Source organism: Labrus bergylta, chromosome 21 (assembly GCF_963930695.1).
Source record: "Labrus bergylta chromosome 21, fLabBer1.1, whole genome shotgun sequence".
NCBI classification, from domain to species: Eukaryota; Metazoa; Chordata; class Actinopteri; order Labriformes; family Labridae; genus Labrus; species Labrus bergylta.
The window spans coordinates 15,893,399-15,911,956 of record NC_089215.1 but is presented as its reverse complement, the minus strand read 5'-3'; the positions used below and the strand labels follow the sequence as shown (position 1 = coordinate 15,911,956).

Below are 18,558 nucleotides of genomic sequence, written 5' to 3'. Positions count from 1 at the left end.
TGTGAGGTGAAAACAGGACAGAGCATGAAACACATTCCACAATCACTGGAAGCAATGTAGAACCGCACACAGTCACCTAAAGATAAGAAGAAGAGTATTTTTAATGTAAATGTTTAAACATAGTTTGTTCAACTAAATGTGTTGCTATGACTATTAAAAGTTATTTCACAATTACCAAAAACACAAATTTGCAATTAATGTTCCATGTGAAAATGCAATTTTTTATCAGCTAAACTGAAATTACAAAAAATGACAGAGAGAAAATATGTTATGTGACAAACCATGCAAAAGTAGACAATTTGTGTCAGAATAGAGTGAAATTAAAGAAAGTACTGACTGTCTGGTTGACCCGGCCATGTTGTCTTCCTGTCTTGTGTACAGTCAGGGTAAAAGCATAGATTGTGCCTTGTTGAAGCTGAGTGCTGAATATAGTAATTTTACTGCTGTTACTCCTGGTTAAAGGCTGCTCTACAAGATGGTACTTGCTGTGATTCTGGAAAAAACAAACATCTGCCAGTTACACCTACAGTAATCTTAAGTAGGATATCAAATAATGAATGTTACAATGTCCACTGTTTTTAAATATCATCATACAATTTCTACTGCTGACCTTTCCAAAACACAATAATAGCATTAAATATCACCTTCAGTCATTACACAAGGTTTTCAACATCATGAGGCCTTTACCAATGTCATCATTGTCCAGTTATACTGTAGTGTATCCTCCACTCCAGGCTCTTCATCAGGGTCTTTGGTGCCAGAACCGTCCAGGACAAGATCACTGGTGCTGGGCCACAGTCTGTGTGAGCCTCCCTTGATTACAGCTACTAGCGGGGCATGGGCCACTTTAACAGTGGTTCTTTGTTGGACAACAAGAGGAGTTTCCTGGAGTGAAACTTTGAATAGAAGGCAATACTGTCCAACGTCAAGACTAAGCTTGGGGACTAAAATAAAAGGTGAAGTTCTATCTACCTTGCTTTTAAGAACAACTTTATTTCCATATAATTCTAAATTGCCATTGGTACAATCTGACTCTCTGAATATCTCCCATAGGTACGTGGTTTTGTAAACTGAGCAGTTGTTGTCCACCCTTACTTCGAAGATATTCAGTCTAGACCTGAAGATGGTAGACTGGTTCTGGACAAAGGAAACTTGTGGGCTGGTACACTGGAGCTCCTCCACTTCCATGTGTAGCTTTGTGGACACATGGCCAACACTATTGAGAACTTTGACCACAATGCTGTACTTCCCAGGAATATAATATGTATGCTGAAGTGTGCTATCATCTGTTTGCATTGTTTCAGAGGAGTCTCCAAAGTTCCAGAGGTAACTGAGGTTGCTCCCTCCATTTACTGTTGCAGAAAACTTGACAGAATGTCCAACAAATATTCTTTCTGAATCACAGACAATGTTAACATGCTTAAGAGGCAAATGAACTGTAAGAGTATAATTTAGTGTCTTGGAGCAGACTCCACTAGTGGCAAACACACTAAAAGACAATGAACCACTATCTTGTGGAGTAAAGATCACTTCTTGGCCTATGAGCCATGTGGGTTCAGACCCCATAAAATAAAATACCCAGGTATAGTTGACTGGAGGTCCACTTTGAACTTCCGCCTTAAACTGGATTTCTTTGAAAGCCTCTAAATCAGCAGAACAACAATTCACAAGTCGTAAACCTTGAATCTGCTCAGTGACCAGAATGCTGGCAGACATCTCAGAACAACTGACCTGGTTCCAAGCTTTCACCTTCAGTAGATTTGTTCCTGCTGGAAGGCTTGATGTGGTGAACTGCCCTTCAACCATTTCCAGACTATGACTCCAGTCTTTATTTATAATTGCTATAGCAAAGCTTACATTGCTTCCTCTAGAGATTGCTGGAGTAAATGTTACTTGTTCTTCTGTGCAGACAGAAGACTTGGAAGTGTTCAGCATAAGCCCTGTGATTGCATCAAGGACTTTAACAATGTGTGAAACTTTCTGCCAATTTATCCCATTTGAGACATTCAAAGACACCTGATAGATGCCTGCATGTAGAAAAGTGTTGATAAAGGTCTGGTTAGCAGCACTAAAAGGCATTTTTTTACTGTAAACATTCCAGATCCAGTTCAGATCACTACCCCCTTGGTTAAGCCCATGCAGTTTGACAGCAACACCCGTAGGTATATAGAATGGAAGTTTCTGTCCTTCAATTTCAAAGTCCACCTCTTGGACCTCCTCCTGAATTGTAAACTCTAAGGTGACATTTCTGTAGCCAAGCGCATTCTGAACTGAAACTTTGACAAGACAGTGACCCAAACTTGCAAAAGTGTGGAGTAGAAATGGGACACATGTCCTAAGGGGTAATATATCAGATTTCACATACCAAAAGTACTGTAGGTGAGACCCAGAAACCACGGATACAGACATATTCACCAATTTACCTAATGCAAAAATGTTTGATTGTTTTGAGATATTTGCTACAGTTATACGCTGTACTGCCTCTAAAGAAACAATGCTGGTGACCTCACCCAACATGTTAGAAGCTCTTAGCTGAACTAAGATCTGTCCAGGAGTTTCAGTAATCATTTGAAACCAATTGCCACTAGCAGCAATTTGTCTATTCACTCCACTTGCAAGCCAGTGATAAGTCACATTAGAGCCCTTGGTGACTGAAGAATTAAACAGAAGCTCCTCTTCTGTAGGTACATATTTCATGTTTGATAGGCTCTGACATTTTATCTGAAGACCCTCTATTCTTTCAAAGACCTCAATCAAAATAGTTGCCTCTCTTCTACTTACCAAGTTCTGTGCTATAACTCTAACTTGATAGACTCCAGGTTTCCTGAAAGTAAACTGAAACTGATAAGTACCTTGTTTGGTTGAGGTGACATCATCAACTGTCCAGTAGTAGTTTGTACTACTGTTGGCACTGCTAAATGCTGAAATTAAAGTTTCTTCTCCCACTGCAGCATATGGCTGGTCTGTGTTAAGTAATAGGTCTGATACAGGAAGTAAAACATTGACTTTTAGGGTTACAGAATGGCGGCTGACAGCATTAAATGCCGTGGCAGTGACAGTGAATTGACCTTTCGAGGTAAATACATGTGACACATTTTGCCCCTGCTCCACCTTAGAGCCATCTCCAAAGTCCCACAGCACTGACACATTGCTTCCAGTGCAGCTGACAACCCAAAAAAATGCTGATTTATTGACTGTCATTGCATCTATTTGACTGTCATGGGCCACTGACAGGTTCCTAACAGGGTTTTGAATGGTGACACTAGTTTTGGCGGTTTTGTTACTGACTCTGTTACTTGCTGTTACTGATATCTCTTCAACTCCTTCGTACACAAAGATCAAACATTGTTCAGAGTTCTTTGTCATTGCACTGAAATTAGATGGACTTCTTAACCACCTAAAAAGGTAACCTTCCATCTGATCAGGGGATACTGACACTTGGAAGCATACCTCTTCTGCTACTGCCACTACTTTGCATGATGACTGCACTGTCATGTTAATTATTCCCAATTCCACACATATACTTGTATTAAATGACACAGATGTAAATGAACTAAACACAGTCAAATCTATATTAAAAGATCCTGGGCTTTGAAATCTGTGCAGGGCTGTTGACTGTCCCTTCACTACAGCCAGAGGTGATCCATCACCAAGCAACCAATGGAAAATTAGAATTGATATGTTCCCATTTACTAGAGCACTAAGCTGTATCTCTTTTCCACTCATGACACAGTCTGTTGGAAGAACTCCACTAACAGCTAACTTATAGACCTCTACACTGATTGACTGATGAGCTTGACTGACAGAGTTTGAGACAGTTGCAATTACTGTATAATGCCCTGGTGATTTATAGATGTGGGCGATTGAACCATCTCTAATGTTTCCCTGCAGGGTCCCATCCCCAAAGTCAAATTTCCACATGAGACTTGTACCAGTGGCCACTGTAGCTCTGAAATATGTAGGAGAGCTCAGTTCACTGGGTCCATTGTTGCTGACTGTCAATCCAGAGATGTTTTCCATGACTTCCACCTTGAGCGAGTTGGTCAGAACTGTAACAGTGTTGTTAGCACACACTGTGATGTTATAAACTCCAGCAGATGCAAAAGTGTGGCTTACTTTACGGTTGGTACCAAGGAACGCTTCAGAGCCATCCCCAAAGTCCCATGTATAAAGGACAGCATGGGTGAATGGTTCTGGGAAAGCTTCCAAAAGGAGGGTCTGTTTTACTAGGGGCACAGCAGGGGTAGAGGAAATATCGAGGTGATGTAGTTTAGGCTGGACGCTTATCTTCGTGAATGCATCAACAGTGTTGTATTGGTTGAAGACTTTTACATGAAGTGTGAAGTCATCTTCATAAAAGAAACAGGACAGAAAATTAAACTTTGAATATCAAGTACAGAACAGTTAAATTACATTTTCTAAATTTCAATTATTATTTATTTTTTATTTAAAAAAATAATACATATATAAATAATTTACAGTCCTAGTTGTTACTATAAAAACATTCAAGTCCCAGCAATGACAGTTAATGTGTGCTTACCTTTGAAAGAATAAGAATGGTTAACTGAGTCCTGAACATACACTTCCTTCTCTTGTGTGGTCATACATGGAGCTGACTGGGTATGAGTCACTTTGCTACTCCCATCCCCAAAATCCCATCTACATGACAAACACAGAATTGGAATTTAATAATAATAATAAGAAGAAGAAGAATTGGAATTTTTAATAGTAAAAGTATTACAGAGAAGTATTTTTTAAGGGACAGGTTCTTGTGATATCAAGGGTACACAGTATGCCATCACAATGATGTTATTTGAGTTTATCTTTGGGTCATCTGTGAATTATAAAAACCCTTACCTAAAAGTGACTGGCAGGGACATGTCAGCTTTGACCCTGAGGCAGAAGAGACTTGTAGCATCCACAGCTACAACCTCTCTGACAAACAAGAACTCTGGCTTAGCCATTGGGGCAACTTCATCAGCAGTCAAGAGGATCAGCTGGCTTTGGGCGCTTACAGGGTTGGAAGCTGTGACCTAGCAGAGATAAGTTACAATTGTTTATGTAAATGGGGATCGGAACAAATAACTTAATATATTATCTAACAATACATCAGTTAGTTTTAATGAACCTCAATTAAAAAAAAAAAAACTATTAAAAAGAAGTAACGAAGCAAATTCAACATTATAAAGGGAAATACAATATCTTACCTTTAACTTATACTCAGCAGGTTTCTTAAACACGATACTGTAAGATTTTCCTTCATGAGCATAGTTATCCAGATTGTCAATCACCCATGTGAATATGACAGAGGAGCCACTCTTCACTCTGGCCATAAAGGACTACAATGTGTGTGTCGGGGGAGGGGGGGGGGATTACAAACATATCAATGTTAGAAAATATAAACATTTATTATAAAGATAATATACACTGTAGTTTAGTTTGTATGTCCAACTTCCTTTGACAGAATGTGAAAGGGTAGAATGAGGTTTTGTTTTCATTAAATTAAGCCTTATGGTTATTGGGTTTTTTGGGAGAATATCCCAAACATTTATTTGAATAACTTTGGGATCATGACGTTGGGTAATAATCTAATGCTTTTAAAGAGATTTAACTCTTGACAAAGGTTCTGGCCAGACGCTGTTAGAGTTTCTTGGTGATCCCACTAATAACCAAGTGATAGTCAAATAAGGGGGGATTTGTATGTTGTGAATTTATTTTTGAATTCTCACCTGTGGAATGCCTACAAGCATCCTCCTGCATCTGTGTGGCTCAACACTGAGTCCTGTCACTGCCGTATAGCCACAAACCTCGACACTCAGATTCTGAGAGCTAACTGCATTGACCACACTGATGTTCAGCATTTGAACTCCCTCTGTTGGAATTACCAGGATCACAGACGAGAACCAGGCATCATGGGACTGCCTCTTACAGTCAGGCAAAAACTGAGTCACCTCTTCAGGGCAATATGGAAGAAAGGGGATTCCTGTCTGCTGAATTGGGGCCGACCATGAGCACATGGCATTTTCCCCAGACAGGACCTTTACAACAATCAGTGTAGGGACATTGATTTGGACATGAATCTGGTTATCTTTATCTGGCACAGGATGAACAATGTTCAATCCAAATGTAGTACTTGGAGTAGGACCATTTTCCCAGGCCCAAACTACTGGAGCTGTGGTTGTTTCTTTAAAGGAGGAGCCTAAGTTATCGTCCTCTGTACCTCTAGGAAGATTGTCTTCGTAAAGCATCCTCAGATCACACACAACCCCATCAACCCACTGTCCCTCTTTGGGCAGAGAAGTGAGTGCCCCCTCCCACCAGCCTCCCCACTCTGTCCCCCTGAGAGACATGTAACTCTGGCGCCATGGGGATTTTAGAGAAGCATCACTGTTCAGGCAGTGTAAAAATGTTCCAAAGTCGCGAGTGTGTTGTATAGCCACAATGTCATCCGGGTACACCAGGATTTCTCGATTTGAAAGAAGCATCTGTTACAGAGGACACAAACAAAACAGGAAATAGCGTCAGGAAACTATTTTTAAAACTATGTTTTTTGCATTCAATCATAAAGGGACCATAATAGCAGCAAGAAAAGCCAATAACATGTAACTCACACTTAATACGCTGAGATCGGGGCTAGGGTTTATTGTCAGAGGCAGGTCTGCCACCAGGTGATAGAAGGGTGGTAATGCAGCATACCTAGGAGGTAGAACAAAGCCCCGGCTCTCTGCTGCAGAGTCATAGGGGCTGCAGGGACAAGTGGTGCACACACAGGCCTCCAGCAGATGGCACCAGTACTGACCCCTGCTGCAGCCCCCTGTGGTGTTACACAGAGGTACTGCTGAACAGCAGCTGAATGGATTAAGGAGGGAACTACAACCTAAGGATCACAAAAGAACTTGTTATCTACAGCACTTGACATACTGGAGCTTTGGGACAACAGTTCTAACAATTGCTCTGTACCTGGAGGTACTAAATGTTGGTTAGGATTGCAGTAGGGTCTGAGGATCTGGACACGGGCTAGAGAGGACTTTGTACTGGGCTGAACCACCAGCTCCACTGATACTAGCTGACCAGCATGACTGAACCACATCCCAGGGAACAGCTGCATCTGTGGGTGTTGGGCAAAGCTGACAAAATTAGGCAACATACATACGATCAAGTCTGTCTCACTAAATTAACTTGAGACTTACAGATTATGACCTAGGTTTAAAAGACAATACCATAACATGATTCTCAAGGTAATGAATAGTTCTAATTCAACATCACACATGATGTGGCTTAGAACACTCCGGTCTTACACATATGATATTGTGTAAACTGTATTGTTAGTGAATTCATAATACACTTCTGTGTCAAAGCCCACTTCCCTAAAATAAATAAATGTATGCATTTTCATACTTTAACTTATCTTTCATACACTCAAACAATTTTGCTGTTTTATTATAGAGTTGTAGGATACACTCAAGTTTCCCTTCAGCATCAACACCTTGAATGTTTACACATGTTCCTTTGAAACAGATATAAATGTGCATGTTTTTTTTTTGTGTATTTACGTTCAGTTTCAGTTCAGTTTATTTTAGTTCAGTTATTAGTTTAGTTTTGTTAACTTTAACAAGTAACCTCTTTGCTATTCCCCTCTATCCTACAACTTAATCTGTCATCCAATTCATTTTCTAATTTGTTACATCCATTTAGCCATTACTTTTGATCGACTACCATTAAACCTCAAGAGAGGCTTACCTCCGCAACCACTTTGAATTGAGCCAGTGTTTAAAGTTAACACCTTACTAACCTCTACTTTCAGTTGGCTGATGTCAGGGGCAGAAGTTAGTGGGTGTATCTGGGTCTGTGCATAGACGCCGGACATGAAAACCAATCCAATTAGATAACTGTCCGCTGATAGTAAAGGCTCTGCATAAGGAGAGATTGTCACATGTCACATCATAGTACTTTTAAGACAAATTTAAAAATGAAGTAAGAAAAGCATTAACTAACAAACATGTCACAGGTTTCGTTTAGGTGTTAAACATTGTCAACGTGTGAAGAGTGTTAGATGTTGATAAGTATCTCTGTTGATCTTGTGAAAAATATGGGTCCTACCAGTTACTTGTTTTTCACAGAGGAAGAGATATGGTGCAGTACAATTAGCTTTCCTCCATCTTCCTTGTGTCCCTAAGGACATTTGAGTACACAACATCGGAGTCACACTGTCTCTGGACCCCCATGCAGGACTTATTGGCTCCACACCTGCAGCCTGATCAGACTGTACTCCCTCTGATCCCTTTATCCAGATCCATGAAGTGGTTTTCCTAAACCAACACAAAAGTAAGCATACATTATTATATTAGTTATAGACATGTGAAAAGAGTCTACTGCATGTAACACTCACATTGGAAAGGAGTAAAATATAAAGGTTTGCAGCTCCAGGCTGGAAGTTGATGCCAGATCTCCTCCTTCGGAGCCTTTGCATGAGTCCTGTCCTCCAGACCATGAAGATGACGTCTCAGAAAGCCAATAGCATCTCTGGCTGCCCAGGTGGATCCGCCCACCTTTTGGACAAGGAATCTCCACTGCAAAGCAAAAGACACATTAAAATAACATTTGTTTCTCAAAAAAGAACAATTTCTGCTTAACATATTACTTTACATTAAATTGTGTTTTTATAGAGTATGTGTGTTTGATTTTCCTGCCGTTGGACTTTAAACACATCAGAGAAGCTCATACACAGCAGATCAACTCAAGCCCCTGTTTGCTCAAGAAAATTAACAGAAACTCTGAAACATGACCTCAGTGGCTGCTGAGTCCTGATAGCTATAGAGTATATGCTGAATGAAGCACAAAGAACAGAAGGTTTCAGAAGGTAAAAAACTATGAATTTAATGTAAAGGAGTTTTTAACAATTGTGATTATCTTTTTTTCAACATCAAATTTAAATAAAAATCTGAGGGTTTACAATTATACGCCTCTCATTTGAACACTTTTATTCATAATTAACTGAGCTTCTTTTTTTTTTTTAAATGTTGCTTTCCAATTCTTAGGGCATGCAAAGTGACGTTAATGTTTTTTGTTTTTTTAAATCATTATGTTGAACAAGTTACAGAAGTGTCCACTAGAGTGGACACCATGCAGAAGAATTTCAATTTTCAATTTCATTCATTTAAAAAATATATTGTTTTGATCAATAAAACTGTGATATTCCCTTTAAGAATATAAGTCAATTGTTTTACTGAAAACTAGTTTCTCCACAACAAATATTATCAAGAACAGCAAAGTCTCTATAATAATATTCATCATAACTGAAATAAAGCCAACAATGATTAACATCCAATTCCAGGGCCCATGGCATAGGCAGTATAGGGAAATGTTAGGGGCACCTGCCATCCATAGGGGGCGCCCTGGTCTCCGAAATGAGTGAGGACGAAAAGTTGAAGATAAGAAGAAAAAGAAGGAAACATGTTTTACTGTTACTTAATGTTATTTTATCTAATATAATTGTTGTGCTAATAAAGCTTAACTACATCACCTATTTAAAAAGGCTATATTTTCCTGATCCCTGCTCAAGCACAGAATGTAAATATGAATCACAACACCGCTGCTCATTGCCTGCTCTTTGTGGGGAGGAGGGCAGACGAGTTATCAGAAGTGAGTGACACTAAATATCAGGTTTACATGAAGAAAAGCTGTAAAACATAAAGCTGGATGCCAGTTTTCTTAAGTGTATGAATATTGTGATTGGTGGTGAATTAGTTGCAATATGGGGCATCAGCTCAAATTTTGCCTATAGGGTACCAAGGCCTGTCCAATTCAGTAGACAGTTGATCAACCACAATTTTCTAGAAACCTAAAGCAATTTCATGTCTTTTTTGATTTGACTTGATGTTACAAAAAAATCATCTTCTTGAAGAGAAAGATTAGCAAGATTGTCCTGTGCTGCATGGTATTTCTGACCTTCCATTTGTCGTTTTTGATTTTAAATTGTGTTTTTGGTACTCTGGCAGTGTACGGGATAATAAAGGTCCAATAAAGTTGCAGATGTGAAAACATTCCATAAAAACCCATGTCAGTATTAAACAGCTGTAACAGCTGTCCACTGCAGTGACCACTATGCATGAAAGAGTCGAGTCTCATATTTACCTCTAAGCTAAATGTTAATTGAAAGCTACTGAGTTATTGTATGTTTATTACACAACAACATAATCATTACTTACATTTGCAACCTCTATGTTAAAAAGAAAAAGCAGTTTCAAAAATTGAAGATAATATGAAATATATAAATGCAGCCACAACCTTATGACTGATTCCAATTATAAATAACGTCCTAATGACAGGGTGAACCGCACAATAGTTAGCTTTAACATGAATTCACTTGCTCAATAATCAGTGCATCATTTTCCAAGGCAGAATGATGACTTATAAAACCATAGAAGACAAGTTGACATATCCAAACAAAGCAGCCAGGGTTGCTTTTCTTAAACACTTACCATTCACATTTCAGGCTGCAAAACAAAAACATTCTCTAAACTAGAAATCGTGTTTTCTTTTAAACTCAAAAATTAAAGTTCTTACCTCCAACTGCTGCGATCAAAACCACACTTAGAATCCACAATCTTTGCGTTTGTGATTTAAGTGTGCATGTCATCTTGTAGAGCACATCAAATCCTCTTGAAATCAAAATAATAATCTACTACCACATGGGCATTCTTGAGCTCGGCACTCACCCATCAGTTCATTAAAAAATGTGGAATCCTTTCATCTTTTTTTACTCTCATTTCCTGAAGACTTGAGCAGGTTTTGTATTCCTTTTAGCCCCTCTTCCTTATCTTAATCCCAACTCTGTGTCTTTCCCACACACTCTCATTTCCTTAGCTGACTCTTCCTCCCCTCATCCTGCAGACACACAATGAGTTATGGTAGTGTCGTTGTGTTAAAGGCCTCTTCCCCACTCTCTCTGAGCGCCTCGGTGACTTATACTTTGTCTCTCAGCAACGGCTATAGAAGTAGAGTAGACAGAGGAGGCCAGCGCTGCTCATTACCATGTTTTAAAACCCCTGGCACTGAATAGAAACTGTCAAATCACTCAGGCAGCCTAGGTCCTGAAGAGAACACGTTTCAGAGACCTGAGAGACATTGCAGTCAGCATTTTTGGTTAAACAATATTTGTTTTCATGTTTAACAAAATAAGAGGTATCAATTTGTTTGTTTGGTTGTCAAAGCCTTTCCCAGTAGAAACACATTTCAAATCATTAAAGTCTCTTTTCCTGCATTGTGCCCTCAGCCTGTTTTCTGTGCACAATTCCCGAGACAAAGACTCTGTGACGCACTTGCAAACTAAACAGACCTACTTTTAAAAGAAAGGATGCCATCCTGGTTGCCTGGAGAGAGAACAGATAGAGCTGAGGGCAGTGATAAGGCAAGCAATAGAGAATTGTCTGTCCAGTGCTATGGATACAAATCTCTCTTTTTAAGACTTTTCCTCTAACAAAGGCAGAAGTTTTCCAGTTATAAATCGTGTCCTACTCTACATACTCTATACTCTAAGTATGTAGATATAGTATAAGGCCAGTTGACTGGCTGATCCCAGAGGCCCAGGATTTTAAACAATCAATTTTTGGTGAACATACCATTTTGAGTTGCTTTACATTCTTGGAAAAGTTTGGATTTGTTAATTCATGATAGCTTTTTAAATGGTTCGACAAGTTTGTTGATTACCATCCAACATTATAGAATTGTAACCAAATATTATCCTGGGAGCTCCTGAGCTCGCAGGTCTTGTAGGGTTCCTCTGGATTGTTGGTGGGGACAGCTTGCTGCTATGGCCCCCCTTACACACTTCTGTTTGTTGCTGGTGTCAGTGTGTTAGAAGCCCAGGAGGCCTTGTCCTGGCAGAGAATAGGGCACGACTACCTCCTGACGTCCCTGGACTGTGTCGCCCCCACAACCACTGCCGTCCTCATTCATGCACGGCCTGCTCCGACCTCCACCTCAGTGGTGAGGAAGTGTGGACAACAGGAATGTGAGGAATACAAAAGAGAAATCCTTCCTGCATCTTATCCCATCTCCTTTATCTAGTTTTCCTTTTGTTACATAACAATGAATAAGGTATTCACCTGCTTTTTGTAAAGCGTCTCGAGATAACATTCATCATGAATTGGCGTTATAAAGAATAATTGAATGACTACAGCTGACAGCTGTAAAGGCTGTTTAATACTGAATTCTCCAAAGTGCCTGTTTGAGCACATGTTTTCTGTGTTGCAGGAGGATGGATTTATCTCATACTTGGGGGTTTGTAGATGGACACATATCGTTAGAAACAAAGGCTAAAGTGTGTTTTGCATAATATATGACCTTTAAGCAAAGAAAGGCAGATTGGGAACTGTTCTCTGAAAGCTATTGAGGAGTTAAATGGGGAAAGGAACATTAAGTGGAATAACAGTTAGTTCAGATGATTATCAGCAGTGCATATGAATGCATACTGATTAAGAAAAAATGCAAAATGAGAATAAGTGCACCATGGTGAAACACGGATTGTGACAAAGCAGTAAGAGGAAGATATTGTGCTTACAGATCACTAAGGCAATAACTTAGAGAGAGAAGTGCAATAGAGTATAAAAGGTTAAAAGACCCAGGCATGGAAAGTGTTTAAGTCTGAAAAAAAAGAGTGTTGGAGAAGATACTGTGGAGGTGTAGAGGAAGAGCGCAGTAGTTTGGAACAAAGCTAAACTATCGAAGGAAGGAAAGAAGGAAAGAAGTGCTACCAAGACTGGCCTGTGAGAGGTCTATGGGGTGGTGAATGGGGTGCATAGAGAGGAACAATTATCCAATCCAACACAATTTATCAAGCATTGATAAGGTCAGTGTTTGATGACCTTATGTTTGGTTATAATAAGTCAAACCTAAATGGCAGTGGTCACAATTCTCTAGTTTTGTGTTTCTCTAAAGAGACATGGAAATGGACTTAATTGCAATGCACATGTATTTGGGCTCCTGTTCCTTCTTGGATAATGTTAGAATCTGATATATAGTTTTGCTCTTTTATCCACTGTTCAAGATGAGGAAAGTGATGTAAGTTTCTGAGTTGATAAATAAATAGTCAATGAAGTCATAAAGATATGTACTGCTGGCTCTACAGACCCAGAGAGAGGTGACACAATAAGATATAAACATGTTTCATTGAGTTAATGATTTAATATCTGTGTTCACGACGGAATTGAAGTAATGATAAAAGTGATATGTTCAGACTCAGCTGCAGCCCTGATGTCCCTTAAGAGGAAGGTGATCAACATCCTGAACATTTTAACCACCGTGTTTAGAGTTGGAAAACTGAACTGTGAAGTTCGATTAGTCTGGATTCTGGGGAAATGGGGTCATGGGAAATAAAGTTGCAGACAGGAAATCATCTCTAGAATGAGTTAATATAGATTTTAATGTAACATTTTGAAAACTGAAGGTAGAAGTAAAATCGAAGAAGGTCTTGAGAGGAAGTGGCAAGAAACTTGGGAGAAGGAAAAAAAGAGGAAGACATTATTTGAATCTACAACCTGTGTTGAAGAAGTCTTCTGGAAACCAGCGAGATGAAGATACTGTAACTAGACTGAGACTGGGGCACTGTGGGTTAAACCAGCATTTACATAATATAAGAAATCTTGTTTTTCAGGTTGCATGGCCAATACGAGAACTTGACTGCATAAGCAATTGTTCATTTTGCCCATTCCACAGGACTTTATAAGTGATGTTTTTGGAGAATGGTTTAGTTTCTGTCTATCTGTAGAGGGCAGCAATACGCGTAGCTGCGTCTTAGCTACCGGGATATCTAAAAGAAGAAGAAGAAGCAGATTGGCCTGTGAGAGGCAGCAATGTGCCGTAAGGTCTCTAGACTGCCGGAAATCCAAAACATGAAGAAGAATATGAAGCTGAAGAAATCAGCTGATGGCGACATATCTGAGGTAGGCCAATCTAAACCGAGAGGGATAAAAACCAAAACAGCGTCTTGATGTTTCAGTAACTCATCTCGACTTTCAAACGCGTTTATTGTCCAGCTTTGTACCGACAGGTTGTTTGTCTTCGCTTATTGTTCGCTAGTTTATCCTGTAAGGGGATCGAGTATTACTAATATGACTTGCGTTTCCGTTTCTGTATGTTGAATGTTGACCGTAAGTAAATGGCCTTTAAATCCAGGATAGTATTTTTTTTAACCTGTTCTTTTATAGCCTGCGTGAATTCATGCAGCTGCTTTACACCAAGGTAAAGTTACAGGCTATATATATATTATACTATTCTTTAAAATAGCAGAATGACACCGTGTTAGCAGATGTAGCCTTCAGGGTATTGAACGGAATCACATGAGGTTTTATTTGTGTGCAGGGTTCTCTAAACGTCCTTATAAAACATGTGAGAAGACTCTTAGACGACTGGTTGAGTATATTAGCGTACGAGCCGACACAGAGTGTGATGGATTCTGGAGGGAGTTTGGTGCAGGCTCACATAGTGGACATTTATCGTGTCCGATGCTGCGTTCAGGTGCTGCTCGGGTGGTCCAGGTTTCCGAGTCGTTCTTCCGACTTCAGTGTGTTCACGTGATTTTAGTTCGGAAAGTCGGAATGTTGCAACAACAGCACACAAAAGCGTTGATGTCACGAAGAAGATCAGTGAAATGTTACTGTTCAAAGTTATATTTCAGCAAAAGGTTGATGTGTAATACCTGAATTAATTAGTATGTTAACATTAACTAATCGTATTTAACTAACACGACGTGAATGCAACATTACATCTAAAGGTAACGACGGATGTTACAGTATGGAACTTGTAACATTCATTGTTACATCGTTTATATAATAAATAAGCCATAAATAAAGAAATAAAAAATTCTCGTTTCTCTTTTTTACTTATTTAAAGGTTGAATTGTTTTCTGTGCCGTTTTAAATAAATCTGTGGGGAGGGAAATTAAAAGCATCTGTCGAAATAGACCACGTTTCATACATTTTACTTAGTGTGCTACAAAAATGTGGTTAAATAAATTAATTTTGTGTTGTTGTTGTTGTTTTTTTCCCCCAGCAGATTCTATGATCTGCTTAAGGACCCATGCAGAAGAAGAAAACAACTGTGAAATATCCCAGCTTAGAAAAGCAGTGTTACAAAACAATGACAGACTTCTTGAGGAAATGCTTTGCCAGGAAATCTACAAGAAAGTTATTAACTGCAGAGGTGGCTGGGGAATCTCAGGCACACCTCTGCATGCTGCTGTGTCCAAAGGCCACCTTAGCTGTCTACAGGTTCTGCTTGCCCATGGGGCCCTGGTTGACTGTGTAGATGTGAAGGCTCAGACGCCGCTCTTCGCAGCCGTGCGTGGGAAATACCTGGATTGTGTATTAGCGCTCCTCGGAGCTGGTGCCAACCCCAACGGAAACTCATCCAACAACTGCTCCCCTGTGCTTACTGCTGCTCGCGAGGGGAACGTGGATATCTTGAAGGAACTGCTTAAACACGGTGCTGAGGTGAACTCCCGCTCCAAAGTCTTGCTCTGGACCTCCGGTGCGAGAGTATCCAGTGGACCGCTGTACTTGGCTGCCGTTTATGGACACATGGAGTGCTTCAAACTCCTGCTTCTCTACGGGGCGGACCCAGATTACAACTGCACTGACGCAAAGCTTCTGAGTTCTATCAAGCAGCCCAAAACCGTGCTCGAGATGTGCCTCAGGCATGGATGTGGCGTGGAGTATATACAGCTTTTAATTGACTTCGGAGCTAATGTCTACCTTCCCACACTGATTATCGAGAAGTCCACCAAGCAGAATGAGGCTGTGGAGCTGCTTCTGCAGGAGAGGGGTAAATGATAATATAACAGGATATTAGTACTTACCGTATAGTAGTAGGAGCAGTATAAGTATGTTATATTACATTAAACAGTCAAACAATTTGAAGTATAAAGCAAGCACAACTCCTTTCCTGTTGCAAACACGAACTGCACAGAGACAATTTAGAAAGAGACGAGCAGAAGGTCCTGAGACCATTCAAGAGAAATGGAAAAGAGCACACACTTAGACCAGAGAACCACATATTGGACTTATCTTTCAGAAGCCAAATATTCTGTCACTCTGACAGTAAATTTACTTTTTTTTTTTTTTTTAAACCGACAGATCAGTAGAAAATCTGTTTCTGAATTAATATAAAGAAAAAAGGAAAAGTTGCTCATCATGTTCCAGGTTTGATCTGATAATATGTAGGCCGCCTGTACTTTCATTGTGTATTTTTTCGGCCTTTCCATAACAGCAAAAAATATCAAAATCTGCTTTTTATCAACCTTAAGGAAGAGATAAATATTGTATAATGAGATGACTGCATCTTTGAGTTGATTGATGCAGATACTACTCAAATTATGAAAACTAGTCACTAAAATCTCAGAGCTTTGTGGAGTTAAAGGGGTCATTTGGTAACCCTAGAAAAGCACTATCTTCTCTTTGAACTTTCCAATGTGCTCAATGATTCACTAAAATTGAAAAGATTTCTTTAGAAGCTGTAAGCTTAAGAAAAGTGCCTGCTAAAACGTCACGGTGATAGACGGGTTCCTGCTGCACCTCATTGGTTGTTGAGGGTTTTAAAGGAACATCCTCCAATGGAATAGTTACTTTAAAGCAATAGATATACATTTAAGTTGTGCATACTCTTTTGCAGATGTTATCCTGTGGTTACCAGTAAATGAAGCCATTAAAAAGAAAAAAAGCAGTCTGATATTTGGATGTGTTGAAAAGGGGAACTTTAGGCATACACAATTTTTGCCTGTAGTTTTGCACAAATCACGTTCAGATTGCTGAAACAAAGAGTCAACCTTTTTAAATTTGACGTGTTAATTATGCTCCCATTGTCTGCTGTGTCTCCAGGAAATCCAAAGGCCTTGACTTCCCAGTGCCGACTTGCTGTCCGAAGATACCTCAAAGATATCAATAAGGTCCATTGTATCGACCAGCTGGATATGCCAACAAGTCTCATTAACTTCCTGCAACATAAGCCAGTCCCAGTCATTGTTCTTTAGGTGATGAAGCTGGTGGCACATTATGTAAAATCATTTTATTTTGGGCTTTGTTTTTCCGGTATAGAATATGGGCTACGTTTTTCTTTTTCAATGTATTTTGTAACATCTGTCTGTTCTGTTAAGACTGATTCTTAATTGAAAACATTAAATATGTGGAAGAGTGATGTGTACTTACATGTAATTGTTAGTCTTTGCAGCTATTGTTACAATTCTTTTTCAAACATTATTACAAATTAGTCACACCTTTAAGAGGAGCTGTTTGCTGAAGTTAAAGATATAATATATATTTGCCTACATTTTGCTCCACAAATCTCAGTCAGTTGGGAGTAAGGTGAAGAAGCAGCAGTTGTACATTTAGCACGACATAAAAGCCGTTTACTAACTCTACATTCAACATTCAGAAACACAAGACTTATTACTAATATGCGTCTGTATGATGATAAGCTGCTGAAGATTCAGTTGGTTCCATTACCCACACTCCTATCGAGAGGTGCTGCTTGTCAACAGGCAAGGCAGACAACTGCTTGGGGCCCCAGGCCAGTAGAGGGGGGGCCCCAAACAGCTGACAAACTTTGAAACCAAAGCATTGCCTCAAATTGTGCAAATTTAGCAACGACAGTGGGGAGTGCTGTTTTGCAAAGCGTCACAGCATGATTCCTGTGAAAACCAAAATTTGTCAATGAAGGAAAATTAAGAGGAGTTATCCTTCTGGGGGTGGAAAAAGAAAGAGGGAAATTCATTGGAAGGGGCCCCCAGTGAACCTTTGCCTAGGGCCCCAACAGACCCTAGAATCGCCCCTGCTCCTATCACATGAAATTTGTAACACTGTGTTTTCTCCAGTAACAACATTTTTATGATTGCACATTACTAAATATCCATTAATAAGTTTATCTGTGTTTCAGAGTCAGTGAACTAATACAAATAAACAATATGTATGACAAATTAAAGTTATTCTAAGGAGATAAACATGTAGACTTTTTCAGGAAATATTTCATTTTTAAATAAATTGATGTTTAGGAACGAGACTCAATCGACAGTGATGATAGCTGCTCTGTGATGCAGTACTGCTCTGAGACAGCAGGGCAATGCTGAACATGTTAAGGAGGCAAAGCCATGAACAAGGTCAACCATTACATTACTGGAGGATCACATTTGATCACAGTATTACTATCAGAAACAACAAATCACTGTTTCAAGCAATGATGGTGTAAGATGATGCTAGAGGAAACTGGCTATTTTACAGACTCCAACCTGCTGGTGGTACAAGATAAAAAGTCCCATGATCACCTCATTCAGAAGGATTCATCCTAAGGGGATAATAAGATCCACTGGATGATATAAAACAAGAGACAATCCAAGAGTTTGTGTAATTACCAGAAGGAAGGACATGGTATTTGTCTTGCGAATATGAGAAGAGATCTAAAAATACTAAACATATAGAGTTTCCATCAGTATCATTGTAAATGGTTAGTCTTCGTTACTCCATATCCAAAGTATCCATCCATCCATTTTCTATACCGCTTTTCACGTTT

General features: G+C 39.5%; 3 protein-coding genes across 4 annotated transcripts; 1 reads left to right on the top strand and 2 right to left on the bottom strand.

Annotated features, from left to right (window-relative positions):
- Positions 1-159: 159 nt before the first annotated feature.
- LOC136177313 (polycystin-1-like) lies at positions 160-4,964 on the bottom strand. Its single transcript, XM_065949982.1, has 3 exons — positions 4,858-4,964; positions 4,541-4,659; positions 160-4,349 (listed from the first exon to the last, which is right to left on the bottom strand). Exons 1-3 carry the CDS (start codon positions 4,962-4,964, stop codon positions 673-675), a joined length of 3,903 nt encoding a protein of 1,300 aa, XP_065806054.1. The 3' UTR covers positions 160-672.
- A 354-nt stretch (positions 4,965-5,318) lies between these two features.
- LOC136177312 (polycystin-1-like) lies at positions 5,319-7,108 on the bottom strand. Its single transcript, XM_065949981.1, has 3 exons — positions 6,961-7,108; positions 6,612-6,814; positions 5,319-6,485 (listed from the first exon to the last, which is right to left on the bottom strand). The coding sequence occupies exons 1-3, from the start codon at positions 7,106-7,108 to the stop codon at positions 5,712-5,714; spliced, it is 1,125 nt and encodes a 374-aa protein (XP_065806053.1). The 3' UTR covers positions 5,319-5,711.
- Positions 7,109-13,805: 6,697 nt separating this feature from the next.
- On the top strand, positions 13,806-17,190 carry LOC109996268 (ankyrin repeat and SOCS box protein 12). Of its 2 annotated transcripts, none has more exons than XM_020650316.3 (3): positions 13,806-13,943; positions 15,052-15,822; positions 16,875-17,190. In XM_020650316.3, exons 2-3 carry the CDS (start codon positions 15,060-15,062, stop codon positions 17,024-17,026), a joined length of 915 nt encoding a protein of 304 aa, XP_020505972.1. In that variant the 5' UTR covers positions 13,806-13,943; positions 15,052-15,059; the 3' UTR covers positions 17,027-17,190. The 2 variants fall into 2 exon arrangements, with proteins under 2 accessions (XP_020505972.1, XP_020505973.1); XM_020650317.3 differs by having other exon boundaries at positions 13,815-13,943; positions 15,055-15,822.
- Positions 17,191-18,558: the final 1,368 nt, after the last annotated feature.